Source organism: Malaclemys terrapin, chromosome 2, assembly GCF_027887155.1.
Source record: "Malaclemys terrapin pileata isolate rMalTer1 chromosome 2, rMalTer1.hap1, whole genome shotgun sequence".
Lineage (NCBI taxonomy): Eukaryota > Metazoa > Chordata > Testudines > Emydidae > Malaclemys > Malaclemys terrapin.
Window position 1 is genome coordinate 175,729,176 of NC_071506.1, and position 20,545 is coordinate 175,749,720.

Genomic DNA, 20,545 nt, shown 5'->3' on the forward strand with positions numbered 1-20,545 from the left:
AGTTGAAAAGTGGTGAAAAGGAGATTCTCACCCTGTCTGATGAGGGTGGGCTTTTTACAAATGTGTGGGGCTATCTATGAAAAAAATAAATTCCAGGTCTCTTTAGCAACCAAATGTCTGTTTAATATCCCATTAATAACCCTGAGAAGCAATTTCCAGCTAGCAAATTAAATTTGTTTTGCAATCTGTTTCACTATAGTTGCCATTTAAGACAGCAGAATGAGTCTGCGTCGCTATCAGTTTGTCCTATGAAAAGTTTTATCTTCCAATGAATTTAAGACAGTATCATTTTCTGTATCCAGCTCAGAGGCTACATGGCTACAAATGTGAATGTTCAGGTTTTGAGCTCTTATGCTTCAGTGTAATTGAAATTGCACCAGATTAAGCCGCTTTCCATATAAACGACCAATAAACACAGGCTCTAACAGTACAGGATTTACAAATAAGTAGGAATAAAATAAGACTATGCAAAATGGACACTGCACAGCAACTTTCTGGCTTTATCCTAGGCAGACATTTGTGGGAAAACAGACAGAGCAATCTTGCAGAAGCATATCACTTACAAAGCTAACTTACCTTGCATTAATGAGGTACTGTGCTAAGCTGATGTTTGCCGGGGAGCCTGTGATTGTAACTTGTCGTTCTGCAGAGCCTTCTGTGGCATTAGCAATCTTGATCTGCGCTCCTGACATCTGCCTGATTTCATTTATCTTACTGCCTTGTCTGCCAATAATGCAGCCTATCAACTGGAGTGGGACAAAGACTGAAATTAGTGCCACAGACACAAGCAAAAACCATTTAACTGCAACTTGTCGTATTGATCGAAATGTGGTTACTAAGGTCTCTCGATATCAAAACAAAAGATTTTTGCTGTGCTGTTTGGAATGAATAGCTAGCAGCGTCTATGGGCTTAATGGTCAAGCTCCTATAGTTAAAGCATTGTCATTTTGTAGGTGGTTATGTATTAACTCAGTATCACAGGCAATTTAGCCATCCAATACGTCAGAGAATACTGGCATATTGTAGTGCTACAGAATACAAAGTAGAGCCCAGTTTGAATTTCCAGTGAAAATATCAAGAGATGAAACATAACTGACAAATCAGACTGAAAGCTCTATTATTGTGTCTGTGCTTCAGTCAGGGCCGACTCTGGCTTTTTTGCCGCCCCAGGCAAAAAAGCCTCCTGCCGCCCCCGGCCGGGGAGGGCGCTGAGCCCAGCCACGGCCCCGCTCTCCCCGGTGAGTGCCACCCCCCCTCCAGGTGCCACCCCAAGCACATGCTTGGAGGGCTGGTGCCTGGAGCCGGCCCTGGCCTCAGTCTGAAGAAGAGCTCTGTGTAGTTTGAAAGCTTGTCTCATTCACCAACAGAACCTCACTCACTAGGTCTTTCTAGCTTGCTTGACAGTCCTAAACTTTATTGACCAAATTCTGCCCTCCTTTACAACGGTTTCTTTCCATTAAAGACAATGGGACTTATAACCATGTAGCTGAATGCGGAACTGGGCCTAAGGCGAGATGACACTTTCGTCACAACTTGATCCTTGATTTTATTTGCAAAATGTAAGTCAGGATTCTGCATGTGTTCCTACGCCCCATTTTATCCTTCAGTAAAATTGTACTGGGTCTATTACAGGAGTGGGCAGGTGAGGGTCTGGGGCCTGCTCACAGTGGTTCCTTCTTAGCCTTAAAGTCAACTGGCAAAATACATTGCATATTGTTTCAAAGACTGCTTGAAGGTTCTTGGTGAGCTACAAATATTAATACTAGTATTATTTATTTATATTATGGCAGTGTCTAGGAACCCCAATCCAGGGTTAGGGCCCCACAGTGCTAGGCATTGACCAGATGAATCACAAAGAATACAGTCCCTGCCCCAGAGAGTTCACAGGCTAGATGGCCAGTTAGGCCACAATAGAAGGACTAAACAGATAAATAGGATTGGGAGGAGTGGGAGGATGAGGCAAATAAATGTAGGAGATTTCCCGTTCCATAGTCTGAGGGTCTGTTTCCACTTTGTGTGTTAATTTTAGGAATTTTTCCTTTTCTAAGGAAGGATCAGTGAGAAAGTTGTGGTGAGGCAACTTTGGCTGACCCTTGAGTCCTCAGATTTCCTTAACCCTGGACAACCAAGTTGTAGGCCTGAGCATGGTACTGGCTGCTACAGCTGATCGTGTCCTAGCCACAAAGATAAAAAGATTTTTAAATCTGTTAGCAGTAGAGTAGTCAAAACACAATACAAATATGTGTAAAAACTCTGATTTCTGTTAACATTTTTAAAAAATGCAACCAGCTCTAGTCAGCGGGGTTTGTTAAAGTGTCTGTGCCCTGTCAAAGCAGTGGAGTTGTGCTGGAGTGTTCTCAGATGGTAGCTGCCCTGAGGGGGGTTCATGCATGGTACCATGAGGTTTATTTGAACACCTCTCTTATTCAATGTGTTCATGAGGCCACTTGGAAGGGGACACCAAAGACACCCAACTATATGCTGTTATCATGCCTGACTCAGCTGATAGAGTGGAACCAATAGCCTAATACCTAAATGAGTTTGGGGCTTGAATGATTGTCACTCAATCCAGATAAATTGGAGATAATGTTGGTGGAAGCATCTAGAAGCGCTGGTGGCACTTTAATCAAGACCATGACTGAGAAATTGTGACCACCATCTGTGACCCAGATGACAACTTAAGAGCATTGCTAGACCTGGGCTGCTCCTAGATGCCCAAGAAGTGGTGGTGGCCAAGAACACTTTTTAATTTGTGCTTGGCAAGGAGAGGGTCACCTGTCAATTCCTGTGTGGAGCTTTCCACACTTATCCTTTGTCACCTTAACCCTGCCTTGCTGTAACACACTCTGCATTGAGCCACGAGACCAAACAAACACTAAAGCTAGTTCAGAATATGGCTGTCCCCTGGGAGCACATTATGCTGGGGCTATGGGATTAATCTAGTTTAGATATTTATATGGTGCGCATTACCATAGCATTGGAGTGTATGATCTGCATGGACTGTCAATACACTTCCTGGAATTTTAGGGGTTGGTTTTAATCCATGCAGTTTAAATGGTTTGGGATCAAGTGATCTGAGAGACCGCCTCTCCTCCTCAAGTCATTTTGATGGTGTAAAACCAGCGTGACGCAATGGTGAGCCAGGCCCTTTGCATTTTGTCTGCCTCACTCTTAGGGTGATCAGATGTCCTGATTTTATAGGGACAGGCCTGATTTTTGGGTCTTTTTCTTATATAGGCTCCTATTACCCTCCACCAAGATTTTTCACACTTGCTGTCTGGTCACCCTACTCACTCTGAGAAAGAGTCGTATAAAATTATATCCAAACCGATGCTCTTTTTTCAAGACAAATCTTTCTAATACTACTGACTGGCCCACTCAGGAGAAGCCATCTCTCGTTTTGTAGATTGTTGCACAGCAGGATTTGGCAGATCCTACTGGGTCCCTTGTGATAGAGGTGGGTCCATTAAACACTGAAAGTGACAGCACCGTATGAAGTGTTGTATGTTCTACAGTTACAGGTTTGCTGCTTCTGAAAACTCTCGGCCAATACAATTAGAGGATGAGCAGTACAGGAGTCTAACATTTTTCTTTAGCAGGACCATTGGAACGGCTTTGACACTGATGTTCATAAGTTCTTCCAATGTATCATGGGCCTGATTCTCCTCTGATTTACAATAGTGTAACACAGGTGTGACTCCACCAAAACCCATGTAGTTATACTGATGTAAATCAGAGGAGAGTCATGCACCCACTCATTCTTAATTGTCTATCCAAGTCCATGGCAAAATTCCTATGACATCAATGGGAGTGGAATCGAGCCAGGACCATAACATTCTAGCAGATGGGACCATGAGGACTGATTTTTAGCTCACACCAGTTTAACTCTATTGATGACACGTGGAATTACTCCTGATTTACACCATGTGAGTTCAGATTCAGCCCTGTGTCTTTCTTCATGTTGGTATAGTGCTGAGCACATGGGGAGTGCTTAATAACAAAGACAATCGAGCACACAGAAAGAGAGAGTATGCCAGTTAGACTTTAAACTATGGCCTTCTAGTGTGAGTTTTCTGCCTGTTTGGCTCTTTATGTCCCTCACTGCTGCATTCTCTGTCTATGGCACTGGGAATAGCCAGATGTTTAGTCTGTAGTTTATTACAAGGCCCCTACTGTAAAGTGTTGGCTCATCATGGTGGCCCGTGGCTTGCGGGTTGTTTGAATATTTCACTTCTAGATAAAACTGGATTCCATTTGTAATAGTGCTAGCAAAAGGTACTGAGTAGGCAGCATCTGAGACTGAAGTTTTCTGCTTATCCCCAGTACAGGTACTGCCAACTCAAGCTTCCCAACGCTGCCTCGTCAGGTTACCTCCACTGGCCTGGTGGGAGTAGCTTCAAGGGTGAAAGAGGAGTGCAGGCTCAGCCCATTGAATCCTTGGCCTCTCTCCTGGGACTGCCAACAAGGCTGAAGCCAAGACTGAGACTCATTTAATACTGACCACTGAACAACTGTCAGATGGGAACAACTGTCATCCAATACCAGTCTGTACCACTGACCAAAGGTGAAAAGACATCTCCCGTTACCAATACACTGAGCCACTTATTCCCTTCCTTTACATTTAAAGGAAGTTTCAGTCCATGTAAGAATTGATTTATTGTGTATCCCTGGAATTGTTTCTGTTACATGTTATATTGGATGTGTCTGACATTCCCAGGATATCACAGGTAGCCATGTCTTCCTAACATGTTACTCTGATGTAAATCCAGGTATAACTGAGAGTAGAACTTTGTCTATGATGTTCTCTTCCAAGGAGACTCCCTAATTGTTTTTCATAAATACTTAGTTTATTTCCTTCTCATTATTTTCAATCTCTTTTATTTTTTCTTCTTCTTTCACTATTGCATAAGTACCTTGTTATATGCCCCCAGAAGGGCTGCCATCGTGGGATTTATTTATGCATTTTTATTTAGAAAAGGGGCTGCATGAGGGACAGTGTTGTCTAGTGGAAGTCACGCTCTCCTGATATCTGATCGCAGCTCTCTCACAGACTTATTGTAGGGCCTTGGACATGATGCTTGACTACTCTGTGCCTGTTAAAAAGCAGCAGTAATATTTAACATCTCTCCTCTCCCCTCCCAAGGGTAATGCACAATCTGGCTCATAGTGATTTCACAGACTTCATAAACAGACATAAAGAAAATTGGTAGGCCAAATTTTGAGACAACACCACTGTTATTGTCATTTCTGTGCAGACCTAAACTACCAATGAAAAATATAATGTGCACCAGCTTAATTGAAAGTACATAGCTTTATAGAGGGCTCAGTTCTGTCCCACCCTCTTACTAACGTTGAGATTAGCATCTTACTCTGGGGCACATTTTCATATCTTTTCTCATACTGTATAGTTACTTGCTTCACAAGTGGTCCCATTATCCACAGGGAATTAAAAACTTCCCAGTGGCTTTTATGGAGATGGTGTTGAATTTTATTGTAAGACACCCTTATGGTGCTTATGTGATGAGCTTCCCAATTAGTTATTTGAAAGGAAGGAGTCATTATTCCTCTAGAATACAGAAGGCTGGCCCATCAAGTTGTCATTTCCAATTCAGCTGGATTTACAGGCCTATTTATATTTATAGAGAGCATTTATCAGATTTGCGGCATTTTATTTTCAAAGCATTCTGCTGTTTTTGGGGGGGGGGTTTGCTTTCTGTTCATTGTTCTCTCTCTTTTTTTTTTTAAAGGGGGGAAGGTGATTTTTATCTCGCTGACCAATGTTTTTTTTTCAGTGTCAGGTGTTTTAAGACTGTGATCCATCTATGCCAGCTCCATTGTACCCCACTTCCACCACCTTCTCCATCCATAATACAAGTGGGATGAAGGAAATATTTTGAAGAATTACCCATCATCAGAGTATCTCCTGCTATTGGGGGTATCTGCCCTCAGATAATCAAGTCACACTGTAGCCTAGGAGTTCTTTTGGACTCCTTGGTATTTCTGGACTCTAAAATAGCTATCATTGCCAAAACATACATTCTTTCATCTGTGACTGGAAGAAGGCTGGGTCCCTACTGTTGGACAATGACATGGTCAGAGTGCTCCATACCTTTGTGACTTCCAGGTTGAATTAATGCAACTCTCTATATTTGGGAATGAGTGCACGAACCTTAGAATAGGTCCAGATCATCTCAAATGTATCAACCTGCTTCCTGAGCAGCACTGACTGCTGACAGACCTATCACCTGGAGCTCTGTTCCCCACACTGCCTCCATGCAAAAGAACTGGTTAGTTTTAAGACAACGGTGCTCATCTTTAATCCCTCCACAGGAGTACACCACGTTACCTAAAGAAGTACCTCTTGGGCAGGGATCACAACTTTCCTTATGGACAATGAAGCTGTCAACCTCAAGGGTCAACTTGTGAGTGTAGAGGACACAGTTTTCTTGACAATTGATTCAGACTGATTGAATTCCCTTCTGGAGAAGGTGGGAATAACCAGATACCTCACCACCTTCAGAGTGAAATGCGTAACTATGTGAAATGGGGAAGAGGAGACATGCACATACACACATTTAAATGGCCTCTGAGGGAGATGGCAGAAATATAGTCCACTTTATTAGTTTTGTTTCAGAAATGCCCAGATACTACAATGGTGGGCCCCTAATAAAAACCTAGATGGACAGAACTTCCAAATTCAAAGTCTGGATAGGGAGTTTGATTTTATGGCATGGTGCCATTTACGTTATTAATTAGTTGCAATTATCATTTGGATGTATGTAAAAAGCTGTGAGGTCTGAGCTATAGTAACCATTAATAACAGAGAAATTATGTTATAACTGCCTCAACTCAATTACTGAAGAAAGAATAAATAGGATTTACTATGACACAAACAAATATGAATTGTAAACAGGTATTAACTTATGCTTAAGCCTACAATTTTTTCACAGAGGTCACGGATGTCATGGAATCTGTGACTTCCAGCTACCTCTGTGAATTCAGCCCTGTCGGCTGGAAGCTGCAGGGTGGATGGTGGGGGGACCCTGCAGCTCCCCGTGGCTGCGGGTGCTGGGGGCCCTGGAGCTCCCAGCCGCCACGGGTAGTGGGGTCCCCCCGCAGCTCCAATCTGCTGTGGGAGGCGGGGACACAGCTCCCAGCCGCCGTGAGTGGTGGGGACCCCAGAGCTCCCGGCAAAGTGGAGGGCAGGGGACCTGGGAGCTCCCAGCTACTGCGAGTGGCGGGGGCTGCCCGCAGCTCTGAGCTGCTATGGGCGGCGGGCCCCACCTCTGCAGCTCCTGGCTGATGCAGGCGGCGAGGCCACAGCTCTTGGCCACCCTTGGCAGCGGGGGCCCTCCTGCAGCTCTGAGCTGCCATGGACGGCGGGACCATACTTCCTGGCCGCCATGGGGGACAGGGGACCCAGGAGTGCTGAGTTGCCGTGTGACTGGGAGTCCTTCAAAGCTCTAGGCCACCATGGTTGGCGGGGGTACCCTGGAACTCCCAGCTGGGGGACTCTGGAGCTCCGAGCCCCCACAGGTGGTGGGGGCCCCCCAGATCTCGGAGCTGCCCCTGCAGCTTCCCAACCTCTGCTGGCAGTGGGGGGACCCTGCAGCTGGGCTCCCCATTTTGTCAGGAATATTTTTAGTAAAAGTCACGGACAGGTCATCAGCTTCCGTGAATTTTGCTTTATTTCCCATAACTTGGCCATGACTTTTACTAAATCTATCCCGACAAAATCTTAGCCTTACTTATGCTTTCCTTGGACCAAACCCTAAGGTCTTTACTTAGTTTGTATTTGGTGTTTGCTTAGGCAAATTCCTACTGTGTTTGAATCAGTGGGAATCTGTCTGATCAAGGACTGAGTAATAACTCAGACTTACCCTTCTGGGTTTATCTTTATTTAAATCATATACTGTTTGTCTTTGGTAATTCAAGAGCATGTGTAAGTACAGTGGTCTTGATTCTCTTCTCATTTCCACTGGTATCTTACATCCACTTTGCAAAGAGGTCAATGACTCCTCAAGGTGCAAAGCAGTAGAGAAAGAGGCCCATTAACATAAACATAATTATTCCTAGTTTGCACCAGTGCAAGGGGAGAATAACGCCCAGAGTAGGCTGCCCTCACTGATGTACACTCTGCCCTTCCAAGAGCTAACAGTTTACACAGACCTATTTTGCAATACTTGACAAAATAAAGGCAGAGAAGGATAAAGGTGCAACACCGAAAGTGAAGCAGAAAGCCAACTGGATGCATTGCTTAGGAAACTGTTTCAGAACAACCCATGCTGCGGGTATGTAGGTTCTTACACCTTATAAAAAAATCAATTAATTTCCTTGGCTGCTTGTCAAGATGACAAATATCAACCCTGATTCCCTGTTTGGAGCAATAATCAATATTGCCAAGCAGCAGCAATAGCAGAAAGTATTGAAGTTGACACTTTATTTTTTTCTTACTGTTACTAGCGCAGCCTCTTGAGGGATATGCTGGTCACCAAATGTATAATGAACTCAGAATAAGTGACTTTTTGCGAGTAATTTAGACAATACCAACAAAAATCAATTTTGATGGATGAGCTAAAAGCAGACAGACTTTAATTACTGAAGGCCAGATCATCACTTCTACTGAGGGGACCTACTGTGGGTGCAATTCCCTCTAGCCACAAGGAAAGGGGGTGAGGAATCAACCCACCTTGGGCCTCTATAGTTGTCCCTCCGTGGGGACAGTGGGGTGTTAGGGCAGGGCCAAGAAGGTTGGAGCCATTTAGAATTTTCATCATCCCTCTAAGTGGGAGGGATTGTGCGGGCAATATTGTGGGGGAGGGGAGGAGCCTCTCGGTCGGGTAGATCCCCTGGATGTTCCAGATGCACACGGGCAGTAGTTGCTCTCCATGCACTGCCACTCCCCTCCTTCCCCCTACAGGAATTGTGCTGCCATTGGGCGACTCCCCCTCTGGCTGCTCAGCTGCAAACACAACTAGGACTTGGTGGGACTTAAGGCTGTTTTAAGCAGCATTCACTCCCTCCCGGATTATTGCATGCAACCCTAGGGTATGTCTGTGCTACAGCAGCATGGCTAAGGGGTTGCAGCTACGCCACTGTAGGGTAGATGCATCCTTCCATTGACGTAGATAGTTCACCTCTCCAAAAGGCGGTACCTAGGTTGACAGAAAAATTCTTCCTTTGACTCAGAGGCATCTACACTGGGGATCAGGATGACCTAACTACATCACACAGGGTGTAGACCAGGCCCTAGGATCTACCCAGGAAATGTTGCTGTCGAGAGTTATCCTCCCCTTCCCCCCACTCTATTGCCTTCCCACCCCAAGTAAATTCCCCAGCCACTAGAGAGAATGAAGTCCTCAAATCAAAATGAGATGAGTCTCACCGGGTTCTCAGTGCCCTCTGGCAAGTTCCTCTCCAAGAGAGGGTTGTTTGACTATTTATTACATATTAAAAAAAATCACCCCACCCCAACAGTTGACAAACCAAGTGTCAGAATCCAGCCTAACTCAGGTTTTTGGTCTGTTCGGTTTGTGAGCTCCCCTGCTCACCCGCAATGTGTGTGAGACAATAACAGGTTGAAAACTGAACCGTAACCATGTACAGAGTGTGCACAAACCACATGCAGGACCTGGGCTCCCCAACTCCCATGCCCCATTGGCCAGAGCTCCCTGGCTCCCACCAACTCCCCCATTCGCTCACTGACCCCCACCAGGCTCCTGCAGCCTCCTCCCTTCCCCCTCCACTCAAGAAGGCTCCCCTGCTTCTCCTTAGTAGGGTCATGAAGGCTCCCCATTCCCATAAACTGCTCAGGCAGCCTCTCCCTGTCTCCAGCCTGCAGGGGAGGGGCTCGGTGGTGAGGGAATGAAGCTTTGGCTAGTGAGCTCAGAATGGGTGCAGCTCCAGGCCTATCGAGAAAAATTCGGGGCCCTGGTACATCGTGTTCACTGGGGCCCCTCCCAACTTGAGCTCAGCGGGGGCCCGAACAATTGTCCCTCCTTTCCGTCAGCCCTAGGTTACTCTGGTCAGTTGTGCCTGCTCCAGGACTCTGCCCGCTGAGAACATACACCCTTCTGTACTGCAGTCAGCTGCTCTGGCTGCCAGAAACACAAACAGCCAAAATTCCTGAGCTGCCTGTATTTTATCATGAGAATCCTCCCCAAAATTGTACCACTTCTCAGGCTGGCTGCACTACACACACACCTGCGCATATGCTGCGTACTGAGTCCATTTAGCACTTCTATTAATATACAGTTGAATTTAATGCTAGGAACCAACCCAAAATATTCCATTTTCTTAGCTGTAGCATTCCTGCCGGCTATTTCTATGCCTAAACCCATTTCATCCTCAGGGATCCCGTTTAAAAAGGTGGCGGTGAGACTGGGCTTGACTTAATTTACAATGGGCTTGATTTTAAACTGACATATGCTGGCTTGTTCTACTAGATCTTGAAAAATCTGCTATTGCAGGAGGATTTTTCAAATAATGCAGTGATGCACATTTGCATGTCAGAGGTTAGTGCTGAGTCAGTGTGTTTTACAGTTGTGAGGCTAGGAACAGATTCTCTCTGTTGCAAAAGGGACACAGGGCCAAAGTCTGCTCTCGCTTTCATCAGCAGATCTCCAGAGAGACTCCTCTGAAGTAAATGGAGTTACTCTGGATTTACAGTGCTGTGAGCAAGAGTAGAATTTGGCAGTGAGCTTCCCCAAACCTTCACAGTAAGGACAAATATGGTGCTCTCATAAAATTCTGAACAAACAATAAACTAGATGATAAAACATATTAGTAGGGTGTCCTCTACTAATGCAAAGCTTGCCAGATCTCAGGCACTTGGGAAAGGAGACGCCTTTTTCCTATTTCAGAGTAACAGCCGTGTTAGTCTGTATCCGCAAAAAGAAGAACAGGAGTACTTGTGGCACCTTAGAGACTAACAAATTTATTAGAGCATAAGCTTTCGTGGACTACAGCCCACAAGTGGGCTGTAGTCCACGAAAGCTTATGCTCTAATAAATTTGTTAGTCTCTAAGGTGCCACAAGTACTCCTGTTCTTCTTTTTCCTATTAACTCTGATTTGCTTTCTCCTCTTCTTTCTATAAATCACTGCCACTGAGATTAAGAGAGTTTATATGATGTTATAAGTATCTGGTAAGTAATGTAATTGTTATTTGTGATCCCATTCATGCTTGAAAGCTTCTTTTACTGGAGGGGATATCTTCAATTTTCTGTGTCATTCATTTATAATGAAAGTTGATAAGATTTAGAGCTGACGGCAAATATTTGAAGGTTTTTTCCTATGGCAGGCAAAGAATCAATTGGAAATGTTAAGGGGACGTCTAAAGTTCCAGCACCTTGTAGGGTAGGAGGAGGACTGTTGCAAGTGAGGGCTAGGTAGCCCAATCATATCCCATTTGGAGTTCCCAGAGTTGGAGTGTTGCTCCAGTTTTTAACCTTTCTTTTTAAAAGCAATGTTGTTTACATTGCACGTTTATATAGTTTAAGTACATTTTGTGCTCATGAAATACACTGAATTGACAGCCTTGGAGACAAAGGTCCTCTGAGTAGTCCAGAACGATATGGCACAAGCAAGTTACAGTGCAGTTTCCCCAAACTAGCTAGCCTATGTGTTCTCAGTCCTAATCTGGAGGAACTTCCCCATAGAATATGGAGGTTGTTCATTTTCCAAGTCCATTCAGTTCTTGGTGTTTTTACTGGGACTGTTAATCAGGGTGCCACCTGTGATGCAAACACCTATTCCTTAGTTACTAACTCCACTTAGGGTGCCAACCATCCAGTGATTGATAATTAGGGCTCTCGATTAATCACAGTTAAAAATTAATCGTGATTAATCGCACTGTTAAACAATAGAATACCAATTGAAATGTATTAAATATTTTGGATGTTTTTCTACATTTTCAAATATGTTGATTTCAATTACAACACAGAATACAAAGTGTACACTGCTCACTTTATATAATTTTTATTACAAATATTTGCACTGTAAAATGATAAAATAAATAGTATTTTTCAATTCACCTCATACAAGTACTGCAGTGCAATCTCTTTATCGTGAAAGTGCAACTTACAAATGTAGATTTTTTTGTTACATAACTACACTCAAAAACAAAACAATGTAAAACTTTAAAGCCTACAAGTCCACTCAGGCCTACTTCTTGTCCAGCCGATCACTAAGAGAAACAGGAGATAATGCTGCCTGCTTCTTATTTACGTCACCTGAAAGCAGGAGCGCTGCCAGCTTTTTTGCTGCCCTAGGTGGCGGAAGGTCCCGCCCCCAAAATACTGCCGACGACCAGGGCACCCGAAGATCCGGCCGCTGCGGTCACCCCCCCAAATGTTAGCGCTAATGGGTTGCGCCGGCCCTGCCTGAAAGTGAGAACAGCTGTTCGCATGTCACTTTTGTAGCTGGCATTGCAAGGTATTTACGTGCCTGATATGCTAAACATTTGTATGCCCCTTCATGCTTTGGCCACCATTCCAGAGAACATGCTTCCATGCTGATCACGCTCATTAAAAAAATGTGTTAATTAAATTTGTGACTGAATGCCTTGGGAGAGAATTGTATGTCTCCCATATATTTAATGTTATAGCAGTCTTGGATGATGACCCAGCATGTTGTTCATTTTAAGAACACTTTCAGTGCAGATTTAACAAAACACAAAGAAGGTACCAATGTGAGATTTCTGAAGATAGATATAGCACTCAAGTTTTAAGAATCTGAAGTGCCTTCCAAAATCTGAGAGGGACGAGGTGTGGAGCATGCTTTCAGAAGTCTTAAAAGAGCAATACTCTGATGCGGAAACTACAGAATCCAAACCCCCAAAAAAGAAAATCCACCTTCTGCTGGTGGCATTGACTCAGATGATGAAAATGAACATGTGTTGGTCTGCACTGCTTTGGATCGTTATCGAGCAGAACCCGTCATCACCTTGGACGCATGTTCTCTGGAATGGTAGTTGAAGCATGAAGGGACATATGAATCTTTAGCGCATCTGGCATGTAAATATCTTGCAACGCAGGTGTGACGGTGCACTCCATATGATGTTATTAAAATATGCTAATGAGTGTGAATATAATGTAACTGGAATATGCTTCATGCAAAAGGTCTCTTGTAAGGTATCATTACAAAGCTTATAATCTACTGAATATGGTCACCCAATTTGTATAAATGTATCATTCTTGTATCTGAAACTAGAAATATGAAATATAACTCTGAGGGCCTATTGTAATTATGCAAAGTGTGGGCCATTAATGGTGGCTTGGAATCTTGATGGCTCCCATTAACCAGGACAATTGGTTGTAAATGGCTCTGTTTACTTGTAAGTCTTCCTGTATACCTGTGTGCTGGCAAGTGAGTAATGAAGTCTTACAGTGACATGTGATCATGTCACCTGAACTGGAATCCATCTTGAACCTGGTGCTTTTCCATTTAGGAGGAGGGGTGGGAACCCAGAAAGGGACAAAGGATTCCCGCCTTGTGTAAAAGACATATAAGGGGTGGAACAGAACAAAAAGGGTTGCAGTCATGAGAAATCCCTTAGCTACCACCTGAGCTGGAACAAGGACTGTACTGGGGAAGGAATTGAGCCCAGACTAGAAGGAGACCAGTTTGTCAAAGAAGCTTACTGGAACATCTCTGAGGGTGAGATTTACCTGGATTGTTTCCTACTGTACTAGGCTTAGACGTGCATGTTTCTGTTTTATTTGGTTTGGTAATTTACTTTGTTCTGTCTGTTATTACTTGCAACCACTTAAATCCTACTGTTTGTGTTTAATAAAATCATTTTTTACTTATTAATTAACCCAGAGTAAGTATTAATACCTGGAAGGGGGGGGGAGAACAGCTGTGCATAAGCTTTATACACGGTAAAACAGATTTATTTGGGGTTTGGACCCCATTGGGAGTTGGGTATCTGAGTACTGGAGACAGGAACACTTCTTAAGCTGTTTTCAGTTAAGCCTGCACCTTGTGGGGGACATGGTTCAGATTTGGATCTGTGTTTGCAGCAGGCAAATGTGTCTGGCTCAAACAAGGCAAGGCACTGAAGTCCCAAGCTGGCAGGGAAAACAAGATCAGAGGTAGTCTAGGCACATCAGGCGGCAGTTCCCAAAGGGGTTTCTGTGACCCAACCCATCACAGCCGGCTACAACAGTGCCATACAAATGCCTGTTCTCACTTTCAGGTGACATTGTAAACAAGAAGCGGGCAGCATTATCTCCTGCAAATGTAAACAAACTTGTTTGTCTGAGTGATTGGCTGAACAAGAAATAGGACTGAGTGGACCTGTAGGCGCTAAAGTTTTGCATTGTTTATTTTTGAATGCAGTTATTTTTTGTACCTAATTATACATTTGTAAGTTCAACTTTCATGATAATGAGATTGCACTACAGTACTTGTATTAAGTGAATTGAAAAATGCTATTTATTTTTACAGTGCAAATATTTATTATAAAAATAAAAATAAAGTGAGCACCGTGAACTTTGTATTTGATGTTGTAATTGAAATCAATATATTTGAAAATGAGGAAAACATCAAAAATATTTAATATAATAATTATTGTTTAACAGCGCGATTAATCACAATTTTTTAAAAAAACGCACGATTAATCACGATTAATTGCTTGACAGCCGTATTGATAACACTTTCAGTAACAACCAACCTGGCCTTACTGGACAACGTGACCACAGGTGAAATGCTCTGTATCTCAGTCCTTGTCATTCAACAGAGCCATCCAGTCTCACTTTGTCTTCTTTTTTTATACCACTATTCTACTAACTCTCCCTAGATGTATTAATTCCTTAAGTATCCAAAACTCATTCGAGTACTGACACTAGCATAAACCGTAATTTCCCCCCCCCGTTTTCCTCTGCACTCTGATACTCTGTAACACAGTTCTGATAGCACAATTTAAATGTATTTTGGTAACAAATTGATGAATTGACACAAAATGAAATATTCCACCTACACTAGCACAAGTGTGAGAGAGAGAGAGACTGACTATTGGTCCACTTACATCATTTGGAATAGTAAGCTCATGGGAACTGGTTGGAGTAGTGGCATCCAATCCTATATTGAAGGGACAGAGGGGAACACGTTATGCCAATCGTTTTGAAAAAAAGGGAAGACACAACAAATGATATTTAAAAGAAGGAAAACATGAAAAAAAATAGATAAAAGAGAGTAGCAATGAAAAATACAGAACTGCTAGCAAAAGAGAAAAGAAAGCAAGAGATGCAAAAATTAAGAAGGTTGGACTGACTTTAATTTATTCTTATTTTAATTAACCTTTAACCCACCAAAATAACAAATGTCACGGCAGAGTCTACAATGCTATGAAAAGTTTATAGAAAGTGGATGGTTCCACCTATAAATAACTATGAAATGTGTTCCATATACATTAATTGCCAAAAAATGAATGGATATCTGAATTTTGACCTATCTACCAGGAGCGCTGAATTACACAAAATAAAAAGTGGAAATCTACGGTAAAATGTGAAATGTGAAAAGAAAACTGATAAAATAAAGAAAGATGGGGAAAATAAACTAGGTGAACTTGAATTGTACATGGGATTAGTGATGTTGCAGAAATGTTGGAAAGAACTTTTTTCTTTTTTTTTTAGGGAAATGTACAAAATACTGTAAGTTGCATACATTTGTTTTTAAATTGGGTGGACAAAAGGAAAATGCTTAGGAGAAATGCAATTAGTGCTCTAACACTCAGTATAGTTACGGAAACATACAAATCACAAATATAACAAGGAAAAGATTAAGGAACAGCATGTTAATGACAAGTAGAAAAACAAGGAAAATATAAAGCCAGGAAAGGTAATTTAATATTATTTGCTGATATTTTATCAGATACACCATGTAGAAGCAAATTATATTATTTGTGTCATTTTTCTTTCTTCCTTTTCCAATTTTTCTGTATATAAAGACGTATTTTTCCCACACTAGCAAAGATGGAAAAGAAATAATTTTATTCAGAATACCTTATCTAAATGTTCATTATATTTACATTAATTTATTTACATATTGTGTATGTTTATTTTACACTGTGTATATTTGTTGAATATTGTAGTCCAAAAATCATATAAACAATTAAAATAATGAAATGATTCAGTCTCTCACAAAATTTGATGTATTTGATAAAAATGTTATTACTTGCCATACAAAATATGTACCAGTGTATAATTATTCATGTCTTGGGAAAATCTTGAATTCCAAGCCCAGTATTTACTGAAACAAAATAAAATGTACATTAAACTGAATTAATTGAAAGTTTATCTAATTTCAATCCTCTTTTCCAAACAAACAAATATACCTGACAGGACTTAACAATTATGACCTTAATTGAGCAAAATTCCATTGCCTTCATTGGGAGTTTTGCACAATTAAGAACAGCAGAATTTGTTCCAAGGACAACAAGAATAATGGAAGCCAAAAGGAATTTTAGTGTACATGGGATGCCTGTTTAGGTCCTCAATTGTATGTTCTAAAAATTTTAATTAATCTGTAATTATACTGTAAATATATTTTTCATTCTTAGATTTTAATTTCTTTTTTTTCAACGCACAATACAAAAATGGAGGTCCAACAAAATTAATTTTATCCAGTACTTTAGGTAATACTAACTGGTACGTACTATGTGGTGCATAATAACTTTGCATAGGACTAACTCAAAGAAATTCAGGCTCTTCGGCTGATGGCACAAATGAAGTGGATTGTATTAAAATAAATGGAACAAACAAAGCACAAGAATTTAGTAATGACGAAAACAAACAGAGCCACAGGGAAAAAGAACAAAGATTAAGGTGTGAAAACAAAAGGATCATCGGTCATTGCCCACATTTAGTATTAAAATGATGTAATGACCATGGGAAACAAAGCTGTTAAGAAGAAGGACATCCCCAGGGGGTCATGGGTACGTACCAGGGAAACCAGGGGTGGTCTGCCCAAGGGGAGTAAAGGGGGGATGCTGCATAGCCAACTGGTGAAGCTTGGTCAACTGCAGGGCAGGATGGGAAATTAGAACTAACCAATCAAATGGAATTATTTCAGAGTAGAGAAAACCATCTTACATGTTTTAAAACTGGATTAATTAAAATTAAAATAAAGGTTTAATCATTCATTCTATTCTACTGTATAGAAAAACTGGTTAAAATGACGTCTCTATTGTTATTACATGTAATGGCTATAGTTAATATTAACTACTTTTCTGTAGAATTACATATTAAAAACTCAAATACATAGCATGCATAAAAGACAAAAAACTGTCATTTGTATCTGGGTCATTGTACTTTCTAGCAATTATTACAGAAGTTATCCAGTAACGCTAACACTTGGCTATATGGTACACTGTTAAGTAGAGGCATCTACAGGCATGTCTTAATGTTAACTCTAGAAAGTAAATGCTGCCCAGAACAAATAAGAGAAAGAGAGAAAGAAGAAGGGAGTAATTTACATGCGCTGGACTCACGTCTGGATGAGGGATGGCATACTGCCCCTGAATTGTAAATGCCTGAAAATGACAAGCAAAATTAAAGATACGTATCAGTCAGATTAGACAATAAGTACTCCACTCTCATCGGGCTAGAGAGAACCTTGTGCTGTTTTCCAAATCTAAGGCAAATCACATTTCATTACATGCTAAGGGAAGCTTAATTTTCTTATGCTGCTTTGACAGCTGCACAGTACAGGAAGGGCTCTGTTATGCCTTTCAGATACAGCCCAATGGGGGAGGTGTTGCGAGGGGCACTGCAACAGTGGGTGCTCCTCCAGGCACGGCGCCCCAGGCAGGCACATTTGGCACATTCCACCCTCAGTGTAAAAGAGGGCAGACTGTGGCCAAATGCCTCCAGGAACTTTGGGGCAGCAAGCACTTTCCACCACAAGGGTCAAACTCCACGGGTCTGTGCGGAAGAGGATTTGGGCCAGAACTAGGTGCTGGACTTGCTTGGAGATGTCTTTGTGCTTAGCTTTAGGTGGCCCTACAAAACAATGTTTTTTTCGGCCTCCTCCATCCCTGAGGTAACTGATTCCTGTTTGTCTTTCTCCCACAACTCTGCATAAGGCTGCATTAAGGATTTTGAAATGATTCGTGGGGATAGTAAAATTAATTTTCTTCTTTTACATAAAGAGCCAGATTCTCAAGTGAAACACAGCCCTTTGCCAGGCCTGCTCAAGCAGTGCAAAAAGGTTGGATTCTGTCCACAAATGGCCAGCATGGAATTCTGCTGGTACTGGATGGAGGAAGCTCCTGGGCCAACTATCCTTTGCCACTGGCATAAGGGGCATGTCAGGGAAAGGAGGAGATACATGATGCTGTGGCTATCCTCTCCTGCTGCCTCTATTAAATTCTACAGGATGGTTTAAAAAAAAAAAACTACCTATACAAAAGGTTGTAATTGTCTATTACATTCTGCACGACTTTTCCAAAAGGAATAGCCCATCAAAACATTTTAATGCATTTGTGCTTAGACAGGAGGGAAACCAGGCAGTAACGCTTTGATAAATTGTAAATTAAGGCCCTGAGCCAGAAAAACACAAAAGCACACGCTTAAGTTCCACCAAGAGCAGTGTCATTTAAGGACATGCTTAAAGCGCAGCATATGTTTAAATGCTTTGCTGAATAGGGATAGACGTAAGCACATGCTTAAAGCTGAGCACATGCTTAATTGTTTTGCTGGGTCAGGACCTTATGCAGGTGTTTAACTTCAAGCATGAGAGTCCCATTGATATCATGCTTAAATACTCTGCTGGATCGGGGTCTAATTCTGTGAGCAAACCATTTGGACTGAAAAGCACTACGCTTTATCTTTGACCTTCTGGCCTACTTCAGCAGTGTTCAATCTGAGCCTAGCTTTATTTCAAATATAGTAGAAAGAGCACACTTCAGCAGAGGTACTGGAACCATTTGTATGGTGGGGGTGCTGAGAGCCATTGAACCAAACTGTAAACCCTGTCTGTATATGATGGAGACCACTTCAAGCCAAGGGAGGTGGCAGCACCCCCAGCACCCCTAGTTCCAGCACCTTTGCACTTCAGACTGTAAAACGCTTCAGGGCAGGACTGTGTCCTCTCCATTGTTGGAACAAGCCAAGCACATTTTGGGAGTTACTGCAACAGAAATAATACATAAAAATAATTGACCAAATGCATGGAAAGAGGAAATGGTCACTTTAATTTACAAACCAGGGGTGGGATCCTGCTCCCAATAAAGTCAATGGAAATTTCGCCACTGACTTCAATGAAAGCAGGAATGGTTGGTCCCCTGGGTCTAAAATTTATCCTGATTTACAGCCTGTGAAATCATTGAGGTTGAATGAAGGGTAAGTCAGGGCAAAGTCTGTCCCTGAAGAGACAATGTTGGAAGTGGGCATTTTTGGGATAGGGTAATGTACAAAAAATATGTGTAGACAAATGGGAGGAAACCTTGTTTCTTTCAGACATGGGTGGTGTTTTGGGATTATTTAAAAAAACAACAACCCTGCATATGCTGGATTTTAGTATGGATCTGAGCTAAGAGAAAGGCAGCATTGTGTTCTCCTTCCTTTCCATTCTGCTACTTAATACGATACTGAGAAAAGCACAGAGAGGATTAAAAAAATGTTTAAAGCAGCAAAACCCATGCAAAACCCCATCTCATCAAATAATAGTAGGAGTTTGATTTTTCCAGGGTAGCTTGATATGCAGAGTATAGTTAAAATAAGCAAACAAACCCCAAATCTTTCAGCTTAACCATGAAATAATTTGGAACTGAAACTGATCCTATAGGAAGGGAGAGTGACCCCATCCAGCATCTCTTCCCTGCTGATACCATTTTGTTTTGTTTTCAATATTAATTTGTACTCAGGATTTCTTATTACACTATCAAAAACATAATGCATATACTGTATTTTGACACTAGAAATAAAATCCATGAGAAATCCTTTCCTTGCTAATTCCCAAGCCCACCGCTACCATTTTCTAAGGTACTGAAGAATTTGCTTAATAAGGGAGAGACTACGGGTTCAAAGGTTCACACAAAATATTAGAATTAGCTATTTTTTCTTGATTGAACTAGGCTGTGTTAAGAAAAATATAGAACACCCAGCTGTTTTCTTTGTGATTTATAAAATTAAAGATGACTAGAATTCAGCGATCTGTTACACTATATGATAAGACAGAATTTCAATTACTTTTTCCAACTGTTGAGAGCATTCTAGTGCTTACTTTTAATACTCTTTTATTTGAGTAATTTGTTATGCACCGAGACAATCTTTGATGGTAACTCTGCTACTGTGCATCACTGAATATATATACATCTGCTTTAAAGGAGAACACCACACTATAAACTTAAAATTTATGTCTGGAGTAACTTACTCGGTGAACTTTCACAGTCAACTGAGATCAAATTCTGGAAAAGTAATTTCAATTTAAATTCTATCAATTAAGAAAGTAGGTATCTTACTCTGAAGAAAACCAGTCAAAGTAAGAGCAGCAGGCCTGGATAGCAGGAATTAATATTTAGTTAGTTTTTTTTTCAAAATG

General features: G+C 41.7%; 1 protein-coding gene across 8 annotated transcripts in view; it reads right to left on the reverse strand.

Annotated features, from left to right (window-relative positions):
• Positions 1-20,545, reverse strand: part of LOC128831885 (poly(rC)-binding protein 3-like) — a 757,719-nt gene that overhangs the window by 22,684 nt on the left and 714,490 nt on the right. For 6 of the 8 annotated variants that reach the window (XM_054018741.1, XM_054018738.1, XM_054018736.1 and 3 more), the window contains 4 exons: positions 17,478-17,534; positions 16,946-17,021; positions 15,030-15,082; positions 577-746 (listed from right to left, as the gene is read on the reverse strand). In XM_054018741.1, the coding sequence (XP_053874716.1) occupies positions 577-746; positions 15,030-15,082; positions 16,946-17,021; positions 17,478-17,534 (356 nt within the window). The remainder of the gene's footprint in view (positions 1-576; positions 747-15,029; positions 15,083-16,945; positions 17,022-17,477; positions 17,535-20,545) is intronic. The other 2 variants (XM_054018739.1, XM_054018743.1) reach the window with 1 other exon arrangement.